The 16,680-nt window shown below is 42.2% G+C and overlaps 1 protein-coding gene across 1 annotated transcript; it reads left to right on the top strand.

The window, feature by feature from the left end:
- Positions 1–5,145: 5,145 nt before the first annotated feature.
- LOC132863595 (histamine N-methyltransferase-like) lies at positions 5,146–12,865 on the top strand. Its single transcript, XM_060896488.1, has 7 exons — positions 5,146–5,218; positions 10,778–10,924; positions 11,018–11,070; positions 11,157–11,264; positions 11,977–12,107; positions 12,263–12,356; positions 12,444–12,865. The coding sequence occupies exons 1-7, from the start codon at positions 5,187–5,189 to the stop codon at positions 12,791–12,793; spliced, it is 915 nt and encodes a 304-aa protein (XP_060752471.1). The 5' UTR covers positions 5,146–5,186; the 3' UTR covers positions 12,794–12,865.
- The last annotated feature ends 3,815 nt before the right edge of the window (positions 12,866–16,680 follow it).

Genomic DNA, 16,680 nt, shown 5'->3' with positions numbered 1-16,680 from the left:
AGGCTGCTTGGGGAGCGTTTAAAACCGAGTTAATTGTACTAAATAGCACAGCTGGCTTGTTGGAGTTATTACAGATGACACTAGAAAGATACTTTGATTTCTCAGATTTAACAGTTTTTTGGTATTTAAGCAAACTCTCCTTCAACATATCAAAGGAAATCTGTAATTTATCCTTCTTCCAGCGGCGTTCCGCCCTTCTACACTGGAGCCTAACAGTTCGAGTTGTAGCGTTCAGCCATGGTTGAGTTCTAGGTTTTGCTCGAACCATCTTAAAAGGAGCCACAGTATCCAAGATATTAAGACAAGTTGAACAGAACAAAGAAGTCAGATCATCAGTGTTAAGGCCATATGAAGACCTTGACCTTAAAAGCCTCTAAGAATGATTGAATGGTTGAAGAGTTAATTGTTCTACGGCGACGGGTTGGAGCAGTCACTTTAGGATCACAGGTAATACATATCTCAAAGAAAACAGGCAAATGATCAGAGAAAACAGCATCACCGACTTCAACATTACCAATTGGCAAGCCATATGATAAAACCAAATCTAAGATATGACCACAAACATGTGTGGGACTAGCCACAAGCTGAGTTAAGTTAAAAGACTCCACCAAATTAAGAAAGGCTTTAGCCAAGGGTTTGGCAGGACAACACACTTGGATGTTAAAATCCCCAACAATTAAGACCCGATCATATTTTGGCAAAATTTCAGGCAAAAAATCTGAAAACTCCTCAATAAAGTCTTTGTTATATTTGGGTGGGCGATAGACAACAGCGCACAACACCGAATAACTCAAGCTTAGTTCAAAAATACTGAGTTCGAAGCTGGAATAGGAGTAAGCAGACAGACGACGACAGTTTATGTGTTCTTTAAAAATAACTGCTACTCCACCTCCTCGACCCGTAAGCCGTGGAGCATTAAAATACGTACAATTCAGAGGTACGACTTCTGAAAATACACTTGACTCACCAACACCGATCCACGTCTCCGTCACACACAACATGTCCAAGTCCCTGAGAGTGAAAAAGTCATTCAAAATAAAAGACTTGTTGGCTAGTGATCTAGCATTCACCAAGGAAAACCTCACTGGGGTTGAGTCTTTCAGCAACGGAGGTGCACGATCAAAGGATCGGAGGAGCGAGAAGTCCACACCACCTCTTCTAAAATGAGGAGGCCGATAAATGTTGGCCGACGGCTTCCCGTCCACGCCAGCAACTGTTACCGGCACCAGCCACCCATACGCGGGATCCCAAAAGCACGGGAGCACATACCGGCAACAATCCACGCCAAGCTTGGACAAAATCCAACGGGGATCAGCCTCTGGAAACAAGGCCATCAAGGTCTTAGTTCTCACCAGTAGGCCACCGCGTTTACCGCGGCGTCGCTTCTTCCTCCCGGGGGCGCATAGGGTCCGACAAAGAAAGTCAGGTAATCCACACAGGAGCGGAGGAGGGGGTGAGTAGTTTTTTCCACCCTGATTAACCTTATAGATCTCTGTATTTTCAACAGCCGATCTAATATTAAGAAGAGTTTGGCGATCATACACCAATAGAGAGTCTGCAGTATTTAACACAGTCAATAAAAACACAACAAACATCCAAACAACCAGGAGCAGTAGTTCATTAGGATCTAAATTAGGTTTCTTAATGAGGGGCCTAACAACGGCCGGCTTGAAAGATTTAGGGACGTATCCCAAAAATAGCGAGGAATGAATAATATTAAGAAGCGGCTCACCAGCTTTATGTAACACTTCTTTTAGTTATTTAGTTGAAATGGGGTCTAGTAAACAAGTTGTTGGTTTAGCTGTAGTAATAAGTTTATCTAACTCTTCTTGTCCTGTACTTGTAAAGCGCTGTAGTTTTGAGTGTAGAGCTTTAGGTCAGACTGAGTCACAAGCTTCTCTCACATTGAACATTAACTATTTTGTTCCTGATGCTTTCAATTTTATCAGTGAAGAATCTTATCAGTGAAGAATCTGGTTCCCTTTCGTGGAAACTCGACGCTGCGTCAGGGCTGACGCTATGGGAACGCTTCTGAGAGGAAGTTGTGTCTGAAGCTCTGTGTGCAAAAACGCCAATTTAATGGCTCGGGAAGGACACGTAATGTAGTGATTACGCACCAGTATGTCCATATAAGGGCATCTACGTCACATTATTCTAGCTTCTTTGTCTTCAGGAAGCGCTCTGTGTATGTGTGTCAATTGTTTGTCCTGTCTGTCAAGTGCAGGGAGAGAAAAATATATATTTTAGGGAAAGCTAGGTGAGAAAAACAATAATATGTTGCAATCTAAGCATTTTAAGAGGTGTGCATCTGTGCCAACGTGCCCTCCAAGGAGTTGACCCACTGTCCGTCGTGGCTTTCCCTCTCTCATCCGGACCCTTTGGGCCTGGATGTCTTGGTATGGACGTTGCCGAGGCTCCGTCCGTACGCCTTCCCCCGGGGGCTCTGCTCCCGCAAGTCCTAGCCAGAGTGCGCCACGACCGGGTCAACCTACTCCTAGTTGCCCCTCGTTGGCCCTCTCCAGTTTGATTCATGGTCCTAGCCTCCCTATTGAACAGCACTCCATGGAGGTTCCCGTCAGGTCCTTCAGGCACAGGGGGCAATCCTACACCCCCGCCCCGAGATGTGGAAGCTTCGGGTCTGGCCCCTGAGAGGGACCAGTTCCCAGAGGCAGGCCTCTCATCTGAGGTGACCTAGACTCTACTGAATGCTAGGGATCCCTCCACTAGGAAGCTAGATGCTCTGAAGTGGAGGCTTTTTCACCTCTGTGGCTATGAACACTGTCAGGATCCAGTTCACTGCCTGGTCAGTACAGTGCTGGAGTTCCTGCAGTCTTGCTTTTCTCGGGGCCTGTCCCCTTCTACTTTATAGGTGTACGTGGCCGCCATTGCTGCAAACCACAAACCTGTCCTCAGGGCCTCCTTGCGTAGGCACCCTCTGGTCTCTTGGTTTCTGCATGGTGTCAGGCGGCTAAGGCCTTCCTGCAGACCACGCCTTTCTTCCTGGGACCTCTCTGTGGTCCTAGAGGGGCTGCTGGAAGCCCCCTTTGAGCCCATGGAGTCAGCCTCTGAAAAGTTTCTGACCCTGAAGTTGGCTCTGCTCCTAGCCTTGGCCTCTCTCAAGAGAGTGGGGGATTTGCAGGCTTTGTCGATCGCCCTTGCCTGCCTAGAATTTTCCCCTGGCATGGCCAAGGCTATCCTGCACCCCGGGGCAGGATATGTCCCTAGGGTGCCCAGGATGGCTGACTGTCCAGTCATACTGCGGGCCTACTGTCCCCTGCCCCATGAGTCAGCGGAACAGGAGAGGCTGCATTTGCTTTGCCCACTGAGGGCCTTGAGGACTTATGTCCACCACTCTAGCTTGTGGAGTAACTCATTCTCCACTCAGTCATCATTTTCTACTGAATAAACCTTTTTTTAAGTGATATTTTGCATTTGTTTTGTGTTTTAATTGACTGTCTTGTTGAAAGAACAGGAAACAGGATAAAGGCTCAAAAGATCTACTGACAACGATGGTAACGATCAGTGAAAAACAAAGGTTTGGATTGGATTATTCATATAATGAACTACAAACTACATCAAGGTTTCCTTCAATTCTACATATTGAATATCATCTTTATGTAATATTCTGATATTCTTTCTAAAATTACACAGTTAAACAATTCCAAATGTTAAATATATTTCAAATGTTTCTTTTTCCACTAAACTGGTTTAAATGGAAAATGGAAACAAACAAGTTGTGTTTAAAAAGTCTATATTGTAGTTATTAGTCACCATCCTAAAGGGAATATTTAGTATCCTAACGTTTTTATGTATTCCTATTTGCATTGCTTTAAAGGCAAAGCAAATAATTGCTTTGAAATATTTGTCCTTTGGAGCTTATATCTCAGTAAGATTCAAATTTAAGTCTAATTATCAATAGAGTTTGAATAATCAATATTGTTCAGCACCGCCCTATTATTCTCCAGGTAACCTCATCTGAACTTGTGATCACTGTGTTCCTGACTGTTGGAAACTTCAGCAATGCCATGATATCAACCATAAAACGAAAAGAAAAAATAGCTTACAGTTAACAAAAAAAAGGCCAATTAGAAATATTTTAGTACAAAGACAAAACGAAAGGAAAAGACCGGTTATGTAAAACGGTTGCATAAGTATACACACCCCTTAATTTATGTTTTGTAATAGCATTTCTTTCTTTGTGACTTCGCTTTTTTTTTTTTTTTTTTTTTTTTACAGGTTTCTTCATTTATGATGTAATAGAATTGTAGAAGGTGAAACTGTTGGTGGGTATTTCTTACGAAGGCTGAGAAAGGCACATCTCCCTCCCCCCATCCTGACCATGTTCTACAGAGGGACCATTGAGAGCATCCTGAGCAGCTGCATCACTGTCTGGTTTGGGAACTGTACGTTCTGGGATCACAAGACCCTGCAGCGGATAGTGAGGACAGCTGAGAAGATCATTGGAGTCTCTCTTCCCTCTATCATGGACACTTACACCACACGCTGCATCCGCAAAGCTAACAGCATTGCGGATGACCCCAGACACCCCTCACACACACTCTTCACCTTCCTGCCGTCTGGAAAAAGGTACTGAAGCATTCGGGCCCTCACGACCAAACTGTGTAACAGTTTGCTGCTAAGAAACTGTGTTCATTCTAGTATTACTGCACGCAATATTGTCTAAACTTACAGTATTTACATACAGTATTGACACTGGTCGGTCGGCGCTGTTTTTTGTTTACTGTCTTTGTGTACTGTTTTTTGTATTTTGTGTACTGTCTTGTAACCTTTTGTCTGCACTGTCTTGTCTGTCTTGTCTGTCTTGCCTTGCACTGTTTGCACCAGGTTGCAGTTGCACTTTATGTATCTAGGACTACTTACTATGTCCTAGCCCTGTCTTTGTTTTATGTAGCACCCTGATCCTGGAGAAACGTTGTCTCATTTCACTGAGTACTGCAACAGTTATATATGGTTGAAATGACAATAAAAGCTTTTTGACTCTTGACTTGACTTGACTTGAAAGGGCATCATGTTAATTTACAGTGATCCTGCTGTCTGATATTTTATTGAGTTAAAGGAGGAGCATCCAGTTCTGTAAATACTAGATATCTTGCCATGGGCGGTGCTACAGCTATAAAAAGATCAGCGTGATTCTGAGATGAAGCAGTGTTCCTGCACAACTGTACATGTCCACAGAACAACAATCTGAAGACAGCAAGTAAGTGTGTGTGTGTGTGTGTGTGTGTGTGTGTGTGTGTATGGTGCAGTGTTGTAATGTAACGGAGTACAAATACTTCGTTACTGTATTTAAGTAGAAATGTCACGTATCTGTACTTTACTTCGCTATTTAAAATTATGTCAACTTTCACTTTTACTCCACTACATTTCCTAGATAAAATGTCTACTTTTACTCCGTTATATTTCCACTAAGCATCTTCGTTACTCGTTACTACAAAATAAAATCAGAAGAAATGTGTGCGACTGCAATAAGGGAGGTTTGGCGAATCACTGCTCCTAGATTGCATTACGCTCCGCAAGCTCTACGGAGAAGCACAGGGACGCGCAGCGTGCACGCGCAGTCAGAGCTGGAGGCGTTTATCTAGAACATAGGTCACTAACAGGCGGACCGCGGTCCGGGTCCGGACCCAGAAGCTGCCCAATACGGACCCGGACCTACGGCCAAAACAAAAGGTTATGATGTAAAACTTGACGGGGCGCTTCTATTTAACGGGCGCAGCTTTTGCAATATTTACGGTAATGGTAGTGGAAACGCACAGACCAATTGCATGCGAGTTAAGCCATCCCACGTGATACCACTCAGCCAATCAAGTCTGTGCATTCCTGAAGTAAACACTGCGACTCAACAGTGCAAGACAGAGGAGAGAGAATTAGAGTAAAGTTACACGTGAAAGAAAGATAGCGATACATGTAGAAAACAAAGGGAGAGAAACAGACGAGTGAGACGGAGAAAGGGAGAGAAACAGACGAGTGAGACGGAGAAAGGGAGAGAAACAGACGAGTGAGACGGAGAAAGGGAGAGAAACAGACGAGTGAGACGGAGAAAGGGAGAGAAACAGACGAGTGAGACGGAGAAAGGGAGAGAAACAGACGAGTGAGACGGAGAAAGGGAGAGAAACAGACGAGTGAGACGGAGAAAGGGAGAGAAACAGACGAGTGAGACGGAGAAAGGGAGAGAAACAGACGAGTGAGACGGAGACTGAACTCTGTTCACACTTCCCACTTCACACTAAACCAGTGTGTCTCATATGTTCAGAAACTGTGGCACTTATTAAAAGTGACAATGTGAAACGCCATTATGAGACAAAACCTAAAGGTTTTGAACAAACATATCCACTCAAATCTGAAGACAGCGTCCCTGAGACAGCTTTCCCAGGTCTGAGGGAAGTAGCCCTATACATCCTGACTAGGGTTGGGAACCGAGAACCGGTTCTTATTCAGAACCGGTTCTGTTTTGACGGGTGAAGCGCTGGGAGCGGTCACTTTAAATAGCCATGTCTTACCTCATGTATATTAATTGTTTACACTGTTTACAGTCACGCAACCAAATTAACGCAGCTTATCACAGAAATCAGTCACTCGCGCTGCTATGCTGAGGTACACTGTGTTAAACACAGGGTCGGTTCTAGGATTTCATCTTTAGGTGGCTTTGCCCTCAGTGAGAATTTGAAACAGGAAGAGTTTTATATTATATATTATGACTACATAGCAAGCCAAAAGTTATGGTATTATTAAATGGCAAAAGTGGACACCAAAATTTTATGCGTAATGTAATGATGTCAGTTTTGAATCAAATCAGTTCGTGTATGTGTGCATTCTCTACAAACAGTGTGTCCAATGAATGCAGTCATTAATAAAAAAATATTCACAAGACAAAGCCCAAATCAATAATTGTTATTTTTATTTAGTATTGAATGGATTGTTTGCATTAATATTTTGTTTGTGCTACAACTCTGGTAATAAGAATAGTGAAATTTCACTGCTTTTGGTTGCCGTCTTTGCGGTTTAACCGCCGATTAACGTTATAGATAAACGCCTCCAGCTCTGACTGCGCGTGCCTGTGCTTCTCCGTTCAAATAAAGCAGACAGCTGATGACGCACTTTTGAAAGACTACAACGCACGTGCGTAAAAGAAAAGGAAAAAAAAATCGCCCTTGGATCAAACTGATAAATAATATTCTTTCCAATCGAAAACATGTCCTGCATTTTAACGTATTTTTTATTTTTTATTTTTGAAAGAAAAAAATATAGGGCTAAACGAGCTCATAATTCAAGATGCAATTAATCCTTGAACCACAAAGCTGGAGCCACCCTAAAAAAGGCCTAGAACCACCCCTGGTTAAACATGTCTAAAAAAAGTCTAAAGTGTGGATTTATTTCCAAAGCTACAACAATGAAGCAAATCTACCCCCTCTGAGAGGGTTTTCTCCACAGCTGGAGATACAATAAGCCAGGAAAGGTCTCGTCTTCTCCCAGAGAAAGCAGACGTTAATTATTCTTCAGAAAAATTGCTAACTGTTTTGCTAAGTTGTAATTCTGGATGTTAAATTCAGGGACGGAGCCAAGGGCCAGTACCCCACTGGCCACCCCCCTCGCAACTGCATTTTTAATAGAAGAAAACGATCTCGCAGAACAGAACCTCGATCACATGTCTACAATCATTGGACCGCGAAACTGACAGGCATCGCGAGAGATTCGAAAAACAGCGCGGTTTTCCACCTATTGTAAAAAGCGGGAGATGAGGAGCAAGTTACAGCACAGCCTCTGATGATATGATGATAGACTGAGCAATCTGGGGGTCTTAAGTGTCGAGTCCAGACGAGCCAAGTCTCTAAACCTTGAGGAATTTGTGAATTTCTTTGCTTTAAACCACAAAAACCGCAGAATCCAACTAATGTAAATTGTTTGTACTAGTAGTACTAGTGTCATGGATTTTGGAAACAGATTGTAAGTTTGTTACAGTTTTATTGTTTGCACTTTTAATAAAATGCACTTTAGTAGTCTACATTATGCCTACATAATTGATTTTCTGGTCTGTATATAGTTTTTTCAGCAATGGGAGACATGAATTCTGGTTTCAAAGTGAATTTCATAAGTTTTATTTGTTCAAATAGTTTTAAAAAACATGTGGTTGAATTATGACTATACATTTAATGTGAATTTAAATAATTTTTTTTTAATTAATTAAATTAATTAAATGAAAATTAAGGTATTGCACGTCATACATCATTGTAATTTTGGGACCTATACTTTTAAAAAAGTATTTTAAGGATAGATGAGTGTTGTTTGTTTGCATAATGATATTTTCTGTGCCACCCCAGAGTAAGTGCTGGCCCCTGCCTGGCCACCCCTATGAAAAATCCCTGCCTCCGCCACTGGTTAAATTTGATGTTAGATTTATTTAAATTTAAATTGATATGAATTGAAATGTCGGGGGCATGGTGGCTTAGTGGTTAACACGTTCCCCTCACACCTCCAGGGTCGGGGTTCGATTCCCGCATCCACCTTGTGTGTGTGGAGTTTGCATGTTCTCCCCGTGCCTCGGGGGTTTCCTCCGGGTACTCCGGTTTCCTCCCCGGTCCAAAGACATGCATGGTAGGTTGATTGGCATCTCTGGAAAATTGTCCGAATTGTGTGAGTGAATGAGGGTGTGTGTGTGCCCTGTGATGGGTTGGCACTCCGTCCAGGGTGTATCCTGCCTTGATGCCCGATGACGCCTAGTTAGCTCGGATAAGCGTAGAAGATGAATGAATGAATGAATGAATGACTTGAAATGCTCTGTTTAAAATATTTAAAGAGTGATTAATAAACACAAATGGAATTGTTTCAGTATTGTGCATTATTTTTCACATTTCTTTTATTATGGAATTGGAATCAGAACCGGGAATCGTAAGGCAGAACTGGAACCGGAATTGGAACCGGAAAATTTCTTTTGATACCCAACCCTAATCCTGACCATATTTGGCTCTACATACAACTGCGAGGCAGCTTTCTCTACAATGAACATAATCAAATCTAAATACTGTTCCAGGGTCACTAATGAGCACCTCCACGTGTATTAGAACGGCCCTGACTCCATTCAAGCCCAGGTTTAACATCCTGCCAAACTAGAGCTCAGTTCTCTCACTGAGATATAAAAGGGAAAGTTAAGCACTTTATTTAAACATGCACAATTTTCACATTTTATTTATTTTCTCTTGTATTGAAATTATACATATCTACAATCATACATATGCTCAGTTCTATGTTACGTGACAATACATATTGTCAAAAAGTATTTAAATTGTACTGAATTTATTTGATTTGACAGTCAGGTATTGATTGCTTGCAGATGTTGATACAATTACTAGGCTACTTAAATATATATCACACTAACTAGTTAGACATTATGATCTTCTGGACCTTCGCTTCAAGAAATGTTCTCTTACTGGGCCTCTTTAAATTTTAGTTGAATACCTCTGATCTAGAACGTTAATCGGCGGAAAGCCACAAAGACGGCAACCAAAAGCAGTGAAATGTCACTATTCTTATTACCAGAGTTATTAACAAACAAAATATTAATGCAAACAATCCATTCAATAGTAAATAAAAATAACATTTATTGATTTGGTCTTTGTCTTGTGAATATTTGTTTATTAATGACTGCATTAATTGGACACACTGTTTGTAGAGAATGCACACATACATGAAGTGATATGATTCGAGACTGGCATCATTACATCATGCATAACATTTTGGTGTCCACTTTTGCCATTAAATAATACCATAACTTTTGGCTTACTATGTAGTCATATAATATATAATATAAAACTCTTCTTGTTTTAAATTCTCACTGAGGGCAAAAACCCCCTAAAGATGAAATCCTAGAACCGCCCCTGCTCTTATGTCTACCGAAAATCACTGAAATTTTACTTTTTACTTTTACTTCAAATACTTAAGTACATTAAATATCAGAAAATGACTTTTGATACTTAAGTACAGTAAATATCAGATACTTTAATACTTTTACTTGAGTAATATTCTAAAAGGTAACTTTCACTTCTACCAAAGTCTTTTTCTAGTACGATACTTGTACTTTTACTCAAGTATTGCTTTCTAGTACTTTATACAACACTGTTATGGTGTGTGAGTGTGTGTGTGTGTGTGTCAGTGGGTGTGTCAGTGGGTGCTCATAATGGACTTAATTTCATCTGGGGTTTATTTCAACTGCAAGCAATTTTTGAATTAGTGTAATTCTTTAAAAAAAAGTCACATGCAGTCTGTGATGAAACCCCTTTTCAAGAGATTTCTAACATTCTCAGTACAGAAATAAAATGCGTGTTACATATTTAATGGAAAAACTAGAGTTAGAACTTTCAGATCATTTGACCTGCAAATTTCTTTGAACCGCCTGTGAGGAAATGCAAACTTTAGCAAAAGGCAGTTAAAATGATCCGTCACACAACGTTGTTATGTGAATGCACCAAATGTCTTTCTTACTTTCTTTTTCTTTCTTTTCTTTTTTTTAGATTATGAACCATTGCAGACAGTTGTAAGGAAATTTGGGGGGAAAAAGAAAAAAGTTTAAGGAAATATTGCACAATATTGTTTGCAAATAAAATTCAAATGTACTAAGCAGTAAAAATGAAAACTGAAGAAGAAAAAAAGTGTTTTTGTCACGACAAACTTGTGTACGTGTGTATGTGTGTGTATATATGTGTATGTGTATGTGTGTGAGCTGACAATCCGAGCTGACAGCTTCAACGTTTCCGTATTCCAGGAAAAAAATAAAAACAATAAAGATGCAGAGCCTTCTGGACGACTATTCTGAATACCTTCTGAACTTTGAGCTGCTGTTGGCGAATTCTACCGAACACCAGTGCTTGAAAGATTTCATCCATACGACTCTTCCAGACATCCTGGCCAGGCACACACACACACACACACACACACACACACACAGCGACTCTATATCTCTAAACACACTCTATGTTCCTCTCTCTCTGTCTGCCATGTGCAGCATCGGATCAGGAGAATCCATTCTGAATGTGATGGGAGTAGGAACTGGACCAGGTAGGTTGACTCTTTCTCACGTGGTTGGAGCTCCATAAAGGGATCTGCATCATCTTTCTTAATTAAAAGCCGTCATCTTTCTCCAGGTGAGATCGACCTGGAAATTCTCAAACTGCTGCACGAAATGCACCCGGATGCCAAAGTGGAGAACGAGGTGGTGGAGCCCAGCGACGTCATGATTAAAAAACATAAAGGTAAATAATGAACAAGAATCCCAGAAAGATCAAGTATCGTAGCAGGTTAAAGTATCATCAGTCTAAGCAGAGTGAATATTTTAATTAACTAAATATAAGATTATTAAACCAGTTTCTAGACCTTTGCTCTAATGTCAAGCTTTTAAGCTTTCTTCTTCTAAAATCGTATCAAGTTCAGGGTTCAAGAACTTCGCCTTTAAATGTGTGAATATTAAGCATACACACACACACACACACACACACACACACACACACACACACACACAGTGTGTTTTTTTACACTCCAGTGTCTATTTTAAATACTCAGAAATACCTCATTGAGACTAAAGACCCAGGGATTTTTAGGACAAATTATGTAATTGTTATGAGCAAAGAATAGATTTTTTCCTGCTTGTAACCAGCAGGTGGTGCTGTTTCTTTATTATTTTTGGTCTGAAGATTTCAAGTTCCAACATACGGTCGATGAGAAATTAGTGCCTCAAAAAAATAAATTAATCATTCTTGAAGTGAAATCAATGGTGAATGTTTTTTTGTTTAAACCCACCGATCCCAAAGCTTTTTTAAGCATACAATTGGTAAAAATGGCGAGTCGGTGACTTTCTAACAGGAAATCCTACGTTTCTGCAGCATAACAGTAACTGAATGTGAACCTGCTCTTGCTCTTTAGACTATAGAGTAGACTTAGGCTGGTGTGTGACATTATTTCTTCTAGCTTTATTATCCAAAACGCCCGGACTCGATTACGTGAACTTCACTTTTAATGAGATGACTGCGGTGGAGTTCGAGAAGGAATGGAAGACCAGGAACTCTGAGAAGAAGATGCACTTTATTAGCATGATTGAGGTTTGTACCTGCACTTCTGGATATTCCTTTGGTTTGATGAAATATTTACGATATATAATAAATATATAATACCGACTGTGATATTAAGTATAAACACAGGAATGGCTTTCTGCTCTATTGAAGACTGAAGAGCCTGATTTACTGTTTTATTAAAGATGCTGTACTATGTGGAGGATCCAGAGGCCACGCTTTCCTTCTACAGAAGTTTACTGCACAAAGATGGCAAAGTCCTCCTCATCCTGCTGGCAGGTAAACAAACCCAGTTTACTTTAATCTGAGGCACAGGACAAGGAGTGAGTGAGTGAGAGCTTTGCTAACACACAGCATTCCCTGCAGGTGAATGCGCATGGGCCAGGTTGACAGAAGTGTTTGAAGATCAGATGTACAAGCAGGGAACTGTGCAGAACTTGACAACCAGCCGACTCAAGTGCTTTCTGGATTCCAAAAAAATCCCTTACAAAAACTACAAACTCCAGTCCCTGTTGGACATCACTGAGTGTTTCATACCTGGAGATAAAAAAGGAGACAGGCTACTGGATCTCCTGACCGAGGTGATTGAGTTCCGTAAGACCGCTTCACCGGAGCAGAAGGAGAAAGTGATGAAGTTTCTAAAACTAAACAGCCAAACTGTGAACGGCAGGATCCTGTTCGACTGCAGCGCCGAGGCCTTGCTGATCGACGCATAGTTGATAGAATCCAGTTGTTATAAGCAGTGCAAGTGACATGTTTGTGTTTGAAATAAAATGTCTGGTGCCATATTCCTGAATCATATTATTTTTTAAAATCGTTTTACAATATCCGTTTGTCTGCTTCACTGAATTCTCCAATTCAATTCAAATATATTTCTATAGCGCTTCTATCGCTTAAAGCAACTTTACAGAACATAAACATGGTTTATAGAAATGGTTAATATTAAAAAGTAATATAAAGATTAATATAATACAAATTTCAAGATTAATATTAGATATATTTAGTTCACAATGTGTATGTATTTATCCCCAATGAGCAAGTCTGAGGTGACTCAGGTGACTGTGGGGAGGAAAAACTCACTTAGATGGTAAAGGAAGGAACCTTGAGAGGAACCAGACTCAAAGCTGAACCTCATCCTCATATGGGTGACACTGGAGGGTGTGATTATAAATATACAGTCTGATAAATGTTGTATTGATGCAAAAGATCACATGGGGTTCACATCTCTTCTTTAGTATCGCAGAGTCCGACTGGAGCTGGTAGATCTCTAGATGCGTCAGGATTCTCACAGCGTCGGCCTCGTCTCTGTGGAGGTCCAAAATCTTCATCGCATGGAAGACGATTGGAGCTGGTACATTTTCTGGCTGCCTCTGGATGGGTTAGAAAGAGACAAGCAGTGGAGAGGGATTAACATATCTGCTGTTCATAAAATGTGCAAGTCTAGTGTAATAGTGCACAATATTATGGGATGTATTATGTGTACGTCTGACTAAAGAGATGAGTTTTTAATCTACATTTAAACTGGGAAAGTGTGTCTGACCACCGAACACTATCAGGAAGACTATTCCAAAGTTTCTGAGCTAAATATGAAAACGCTCTAATACCATTAGTAGACTTAGATATTCTGGGAACTACCAGAAGTCCTGAGTTTTGTGATCTCAGAGAGCGTGAAGGATTGTAACGTGTTAGAAGACTAGTTAGATACATGGGAGCTAAACCATTAAGAGCCGTGTACGTACTGTAAGTAGCAGCAGTTTGTAATCAATTCTAAACTTAACAGGTAGCCAATGTAGAGATGATAAAATTAGGGTTATATGGTCATACTTTCTTGTCCTAGTGAGAACTCTGGCAGCTGCATTTTGGACTAACTGTAGCCTATTTATTAAAGATGCAGGACAACCACCTAGTAATGCATTACAATAGTCCAGTCTAGAGGTCATGAATGCATGAACTAGCTTCTCAGCATCAGATACAGACAGGATGTTTCTCAGCTTGGCAATATTTCTAAAGTGGAAGAAGTCTGTTTTTGTAATATGGGCGATTTTCAAAAGACAAATTGCTATGTAATATAACACACAGGTCTTTCACTGTCGAGCTCCTAGTGACAGTACATCCCTCTAAATGTAAGTTGAATTGTGAGAGTTCATGTGTACAGGTGTCACAACAGAAAATTACAGCTCATCCAGTCTTTTATCTCTCTAACGCACTGAGTTAATTTGGACAACTTAGCTATTTCATCTGGTTTTGATGAGATATATAACTGTGTATCATCAGGATAACAGTGGAAATTAATCCATGTCTTCTAATAATGTTCCCTAATGGAAGCATGTATATCGAGAAAAGCAGAGGTCCTAGGACTGATCCTTGAAGGACCCCATAATTAACTGGCAATAACTGGAGGAGTCACCATTTAATTCTACAAAATGGTATCGATCAGACAGGTAGGATCTAAACCAACTTAAAGCCTGTCCATGAATACCTGTGTAAGCAAACACAAGCGAATTTGTAATCGAACTAGGAGAATGTTGTGATCTACTGTATAGTGTCGAATGTACCAATAAGGTGAAAACACGCTGGATCTTGTTTACACAAACATTCCCGGCGCGTACCGTGCGGAGCCCCGCCCCCACCTCGGCTACTCAGACCACATCACTGTTATGCTAATTCCAGCATACAGACCACTCGTCAGACGCTCAAAACGGGTTATGAAGCAGGTGAAAACCTGGCCAGCAGGATCCACCTCTGCTCTTCAGGACTGCTTTGAGTGCACTGACTGGACTATCTTCAGGGAGTCTGCAACCAACGGTGACTCTGTCAACTTGGAGGAGTACGCGTCATCAGTGACCAGTTACATCGGCAAGTGCATTGATGACGTGACCATCTCCAAGACCATCACTACACGCTCCAACCAGAAGCCGTGGATGACTGCTAACGTGCGTGCTCTGCTGAGGACTAGAGACCTAGCCTTCAGAACAGGGGACAGGGCGGCCCTAAGAACAGCAAGGGCCAAACTGTCCCGAGCCATCAGAGAGGCAAAGCGCGCACACGCCCAGACAATCCATAGCCACTTCCAGGACAGCGGAGACACCCGGCGCATGTGGCAGGGCATACAGGCGATCACAAACTACAAGACAGCTTCACCTATTTCTACGCTTGGTTCGAGGTACAGAACAACGTAACGCCAAGGAAGACCATCCCTCCCCCCGACGACCAGGTACTCTGTCTATCCACGGCCGACGAGAGGAGATCTCTATGCAGATTTAACCCACGGAAGGCTGCTGGACCAGACAACATTCCTGGCAGGGTGCTCAGAGAATGTGCAGAACAGCTAGCGGATGTCTTTCCTACGTGCCTCAAAACTACCACCATCGTTCCTGTCCCAAAGAAGTCTACAGTGTCCTGCCTCAATGACTATCGTCCCGTTGCACTCACACCCATAGTTATGAAGTGCTTCGAGAAGCTCGTCATGAGGCACATCAAGACCCAGCTACCACCCTCACTGGACCCCCTACAGTTCACGTATCGTCCAAACCGCTCCACAGACGATGCCATTGCCACAGCTCTCCACTTAGCCCTCACCCACCTGGACAATAAAGACACTTATGTACGAATGCTGTTCATAGACTTTAGTTCAGCATTCAATACAATCATCCCTCAGCACCTGATAGGGAAGCTGAGCCTGCTGGGACTAAACACCTCCCTCTGCAACTGGATCCTGGACTTCCTGACTGGGAGACTTCAGTCAGTCCGGATCGGGAACAGCAGCTCCAGTACCACCACACTGAGCACTGGAGCTCCTCAAGGCTGCGTGCTCAGTCCACTGCTGTTCACTCTGACTCACGACTGTGCAGCAACGCACAGATCGAATCATATTATCAAGTTCGCCGATGACACGACCGTGGTGGGTCTCATCAACAAGAACGACGAGTCAGCATACAGGGAGGAGGTGCAACAACTAACTGCCTGGTGTAGAGCCAACAACCTTTCTCTGAATGTGGATAAAGCTAAAGAGATGGTTGTGGACTTCAGGAGAGCACAGAGTGACCACTCTCCGCTGAACATCGACAGATCATCTGTAGAGATCGTCAAGAGCACCAAATTTCTTGGTGTTCATCTAGCGGAGAACCTCACCTGGTCACTCAACACCAGCGCCATCACCAAGAAAGCCCAGCAGCGTCTCTACTTCCTACGAAGGCTGAGAAAGGCACATCTCCCTCCCCCCATCCTGACCATGTTCTACAGAGGGACCATTGAGAGCATCCTGAGCAGCTGCATCACTGTCTGATTCGGGAACTGTACGATCTCGGATCGCAAATCCCTGCAGCGGATAGTGAGGACAGCGGAGAAGATCATTGGGGTCTCTCTTCCCTCTATCATAGACACTTACACCACACGCTGCATCCGCAAAGCCAACAGCATTGTGGATGACCCCACACACCCCTCACACACACTCTTCACCCTCCTGCCATCTGGAAAGAGGTACCGAAGCATTCGGACCCTCACGACCAGACTGTGTAACAGTTTCTTCCCACAAGCCATCAGACTTCTCAATAACTGAACTGTACTGTACTGAGCACAACATACACACACATCATCTGTATGC

This window comes from Tachysurus vachellii, chromosome 20 (assembly GCF_030014155.1).
Source record: "Tachysurus vachellii isolate PV-2020 chromosome 20, HZAU_Pvac_v1, whole genome shotgun sequence".
Lineage (NCBI taxonomy): Eukaryota > Metazoa > Chordata > Actinopteri > Siluriformes > Bagridae > Tachysurus > Tachysurus vachellii.
This window is presented reverse-complemented; position numbering and strand designations above follow the sequence as displayed.

Bases quoted from the DNA above. Each gene is read 5' to 3' on its own strand.
- LOC132863595 (XM_060896488.1), top strand. From the start codon at position 5,187: ATGTCCACAGAACAACAATCTGAAGACAGCAA. The intron at 10,925-11,017 runs GCACACACACAC...TGCCATGTGCAG, and splicing joins CTTCCAGACATCCTGGCCAG to CATCGGATCAGGAGAATCCA. The intron at 11,265-11,976 runs GTAAATAATGAA...TATTTCTTCTAG, and splicing joins CATGATTAAAAAACATAAAG to CTTTATTATCCAAAACGCCC.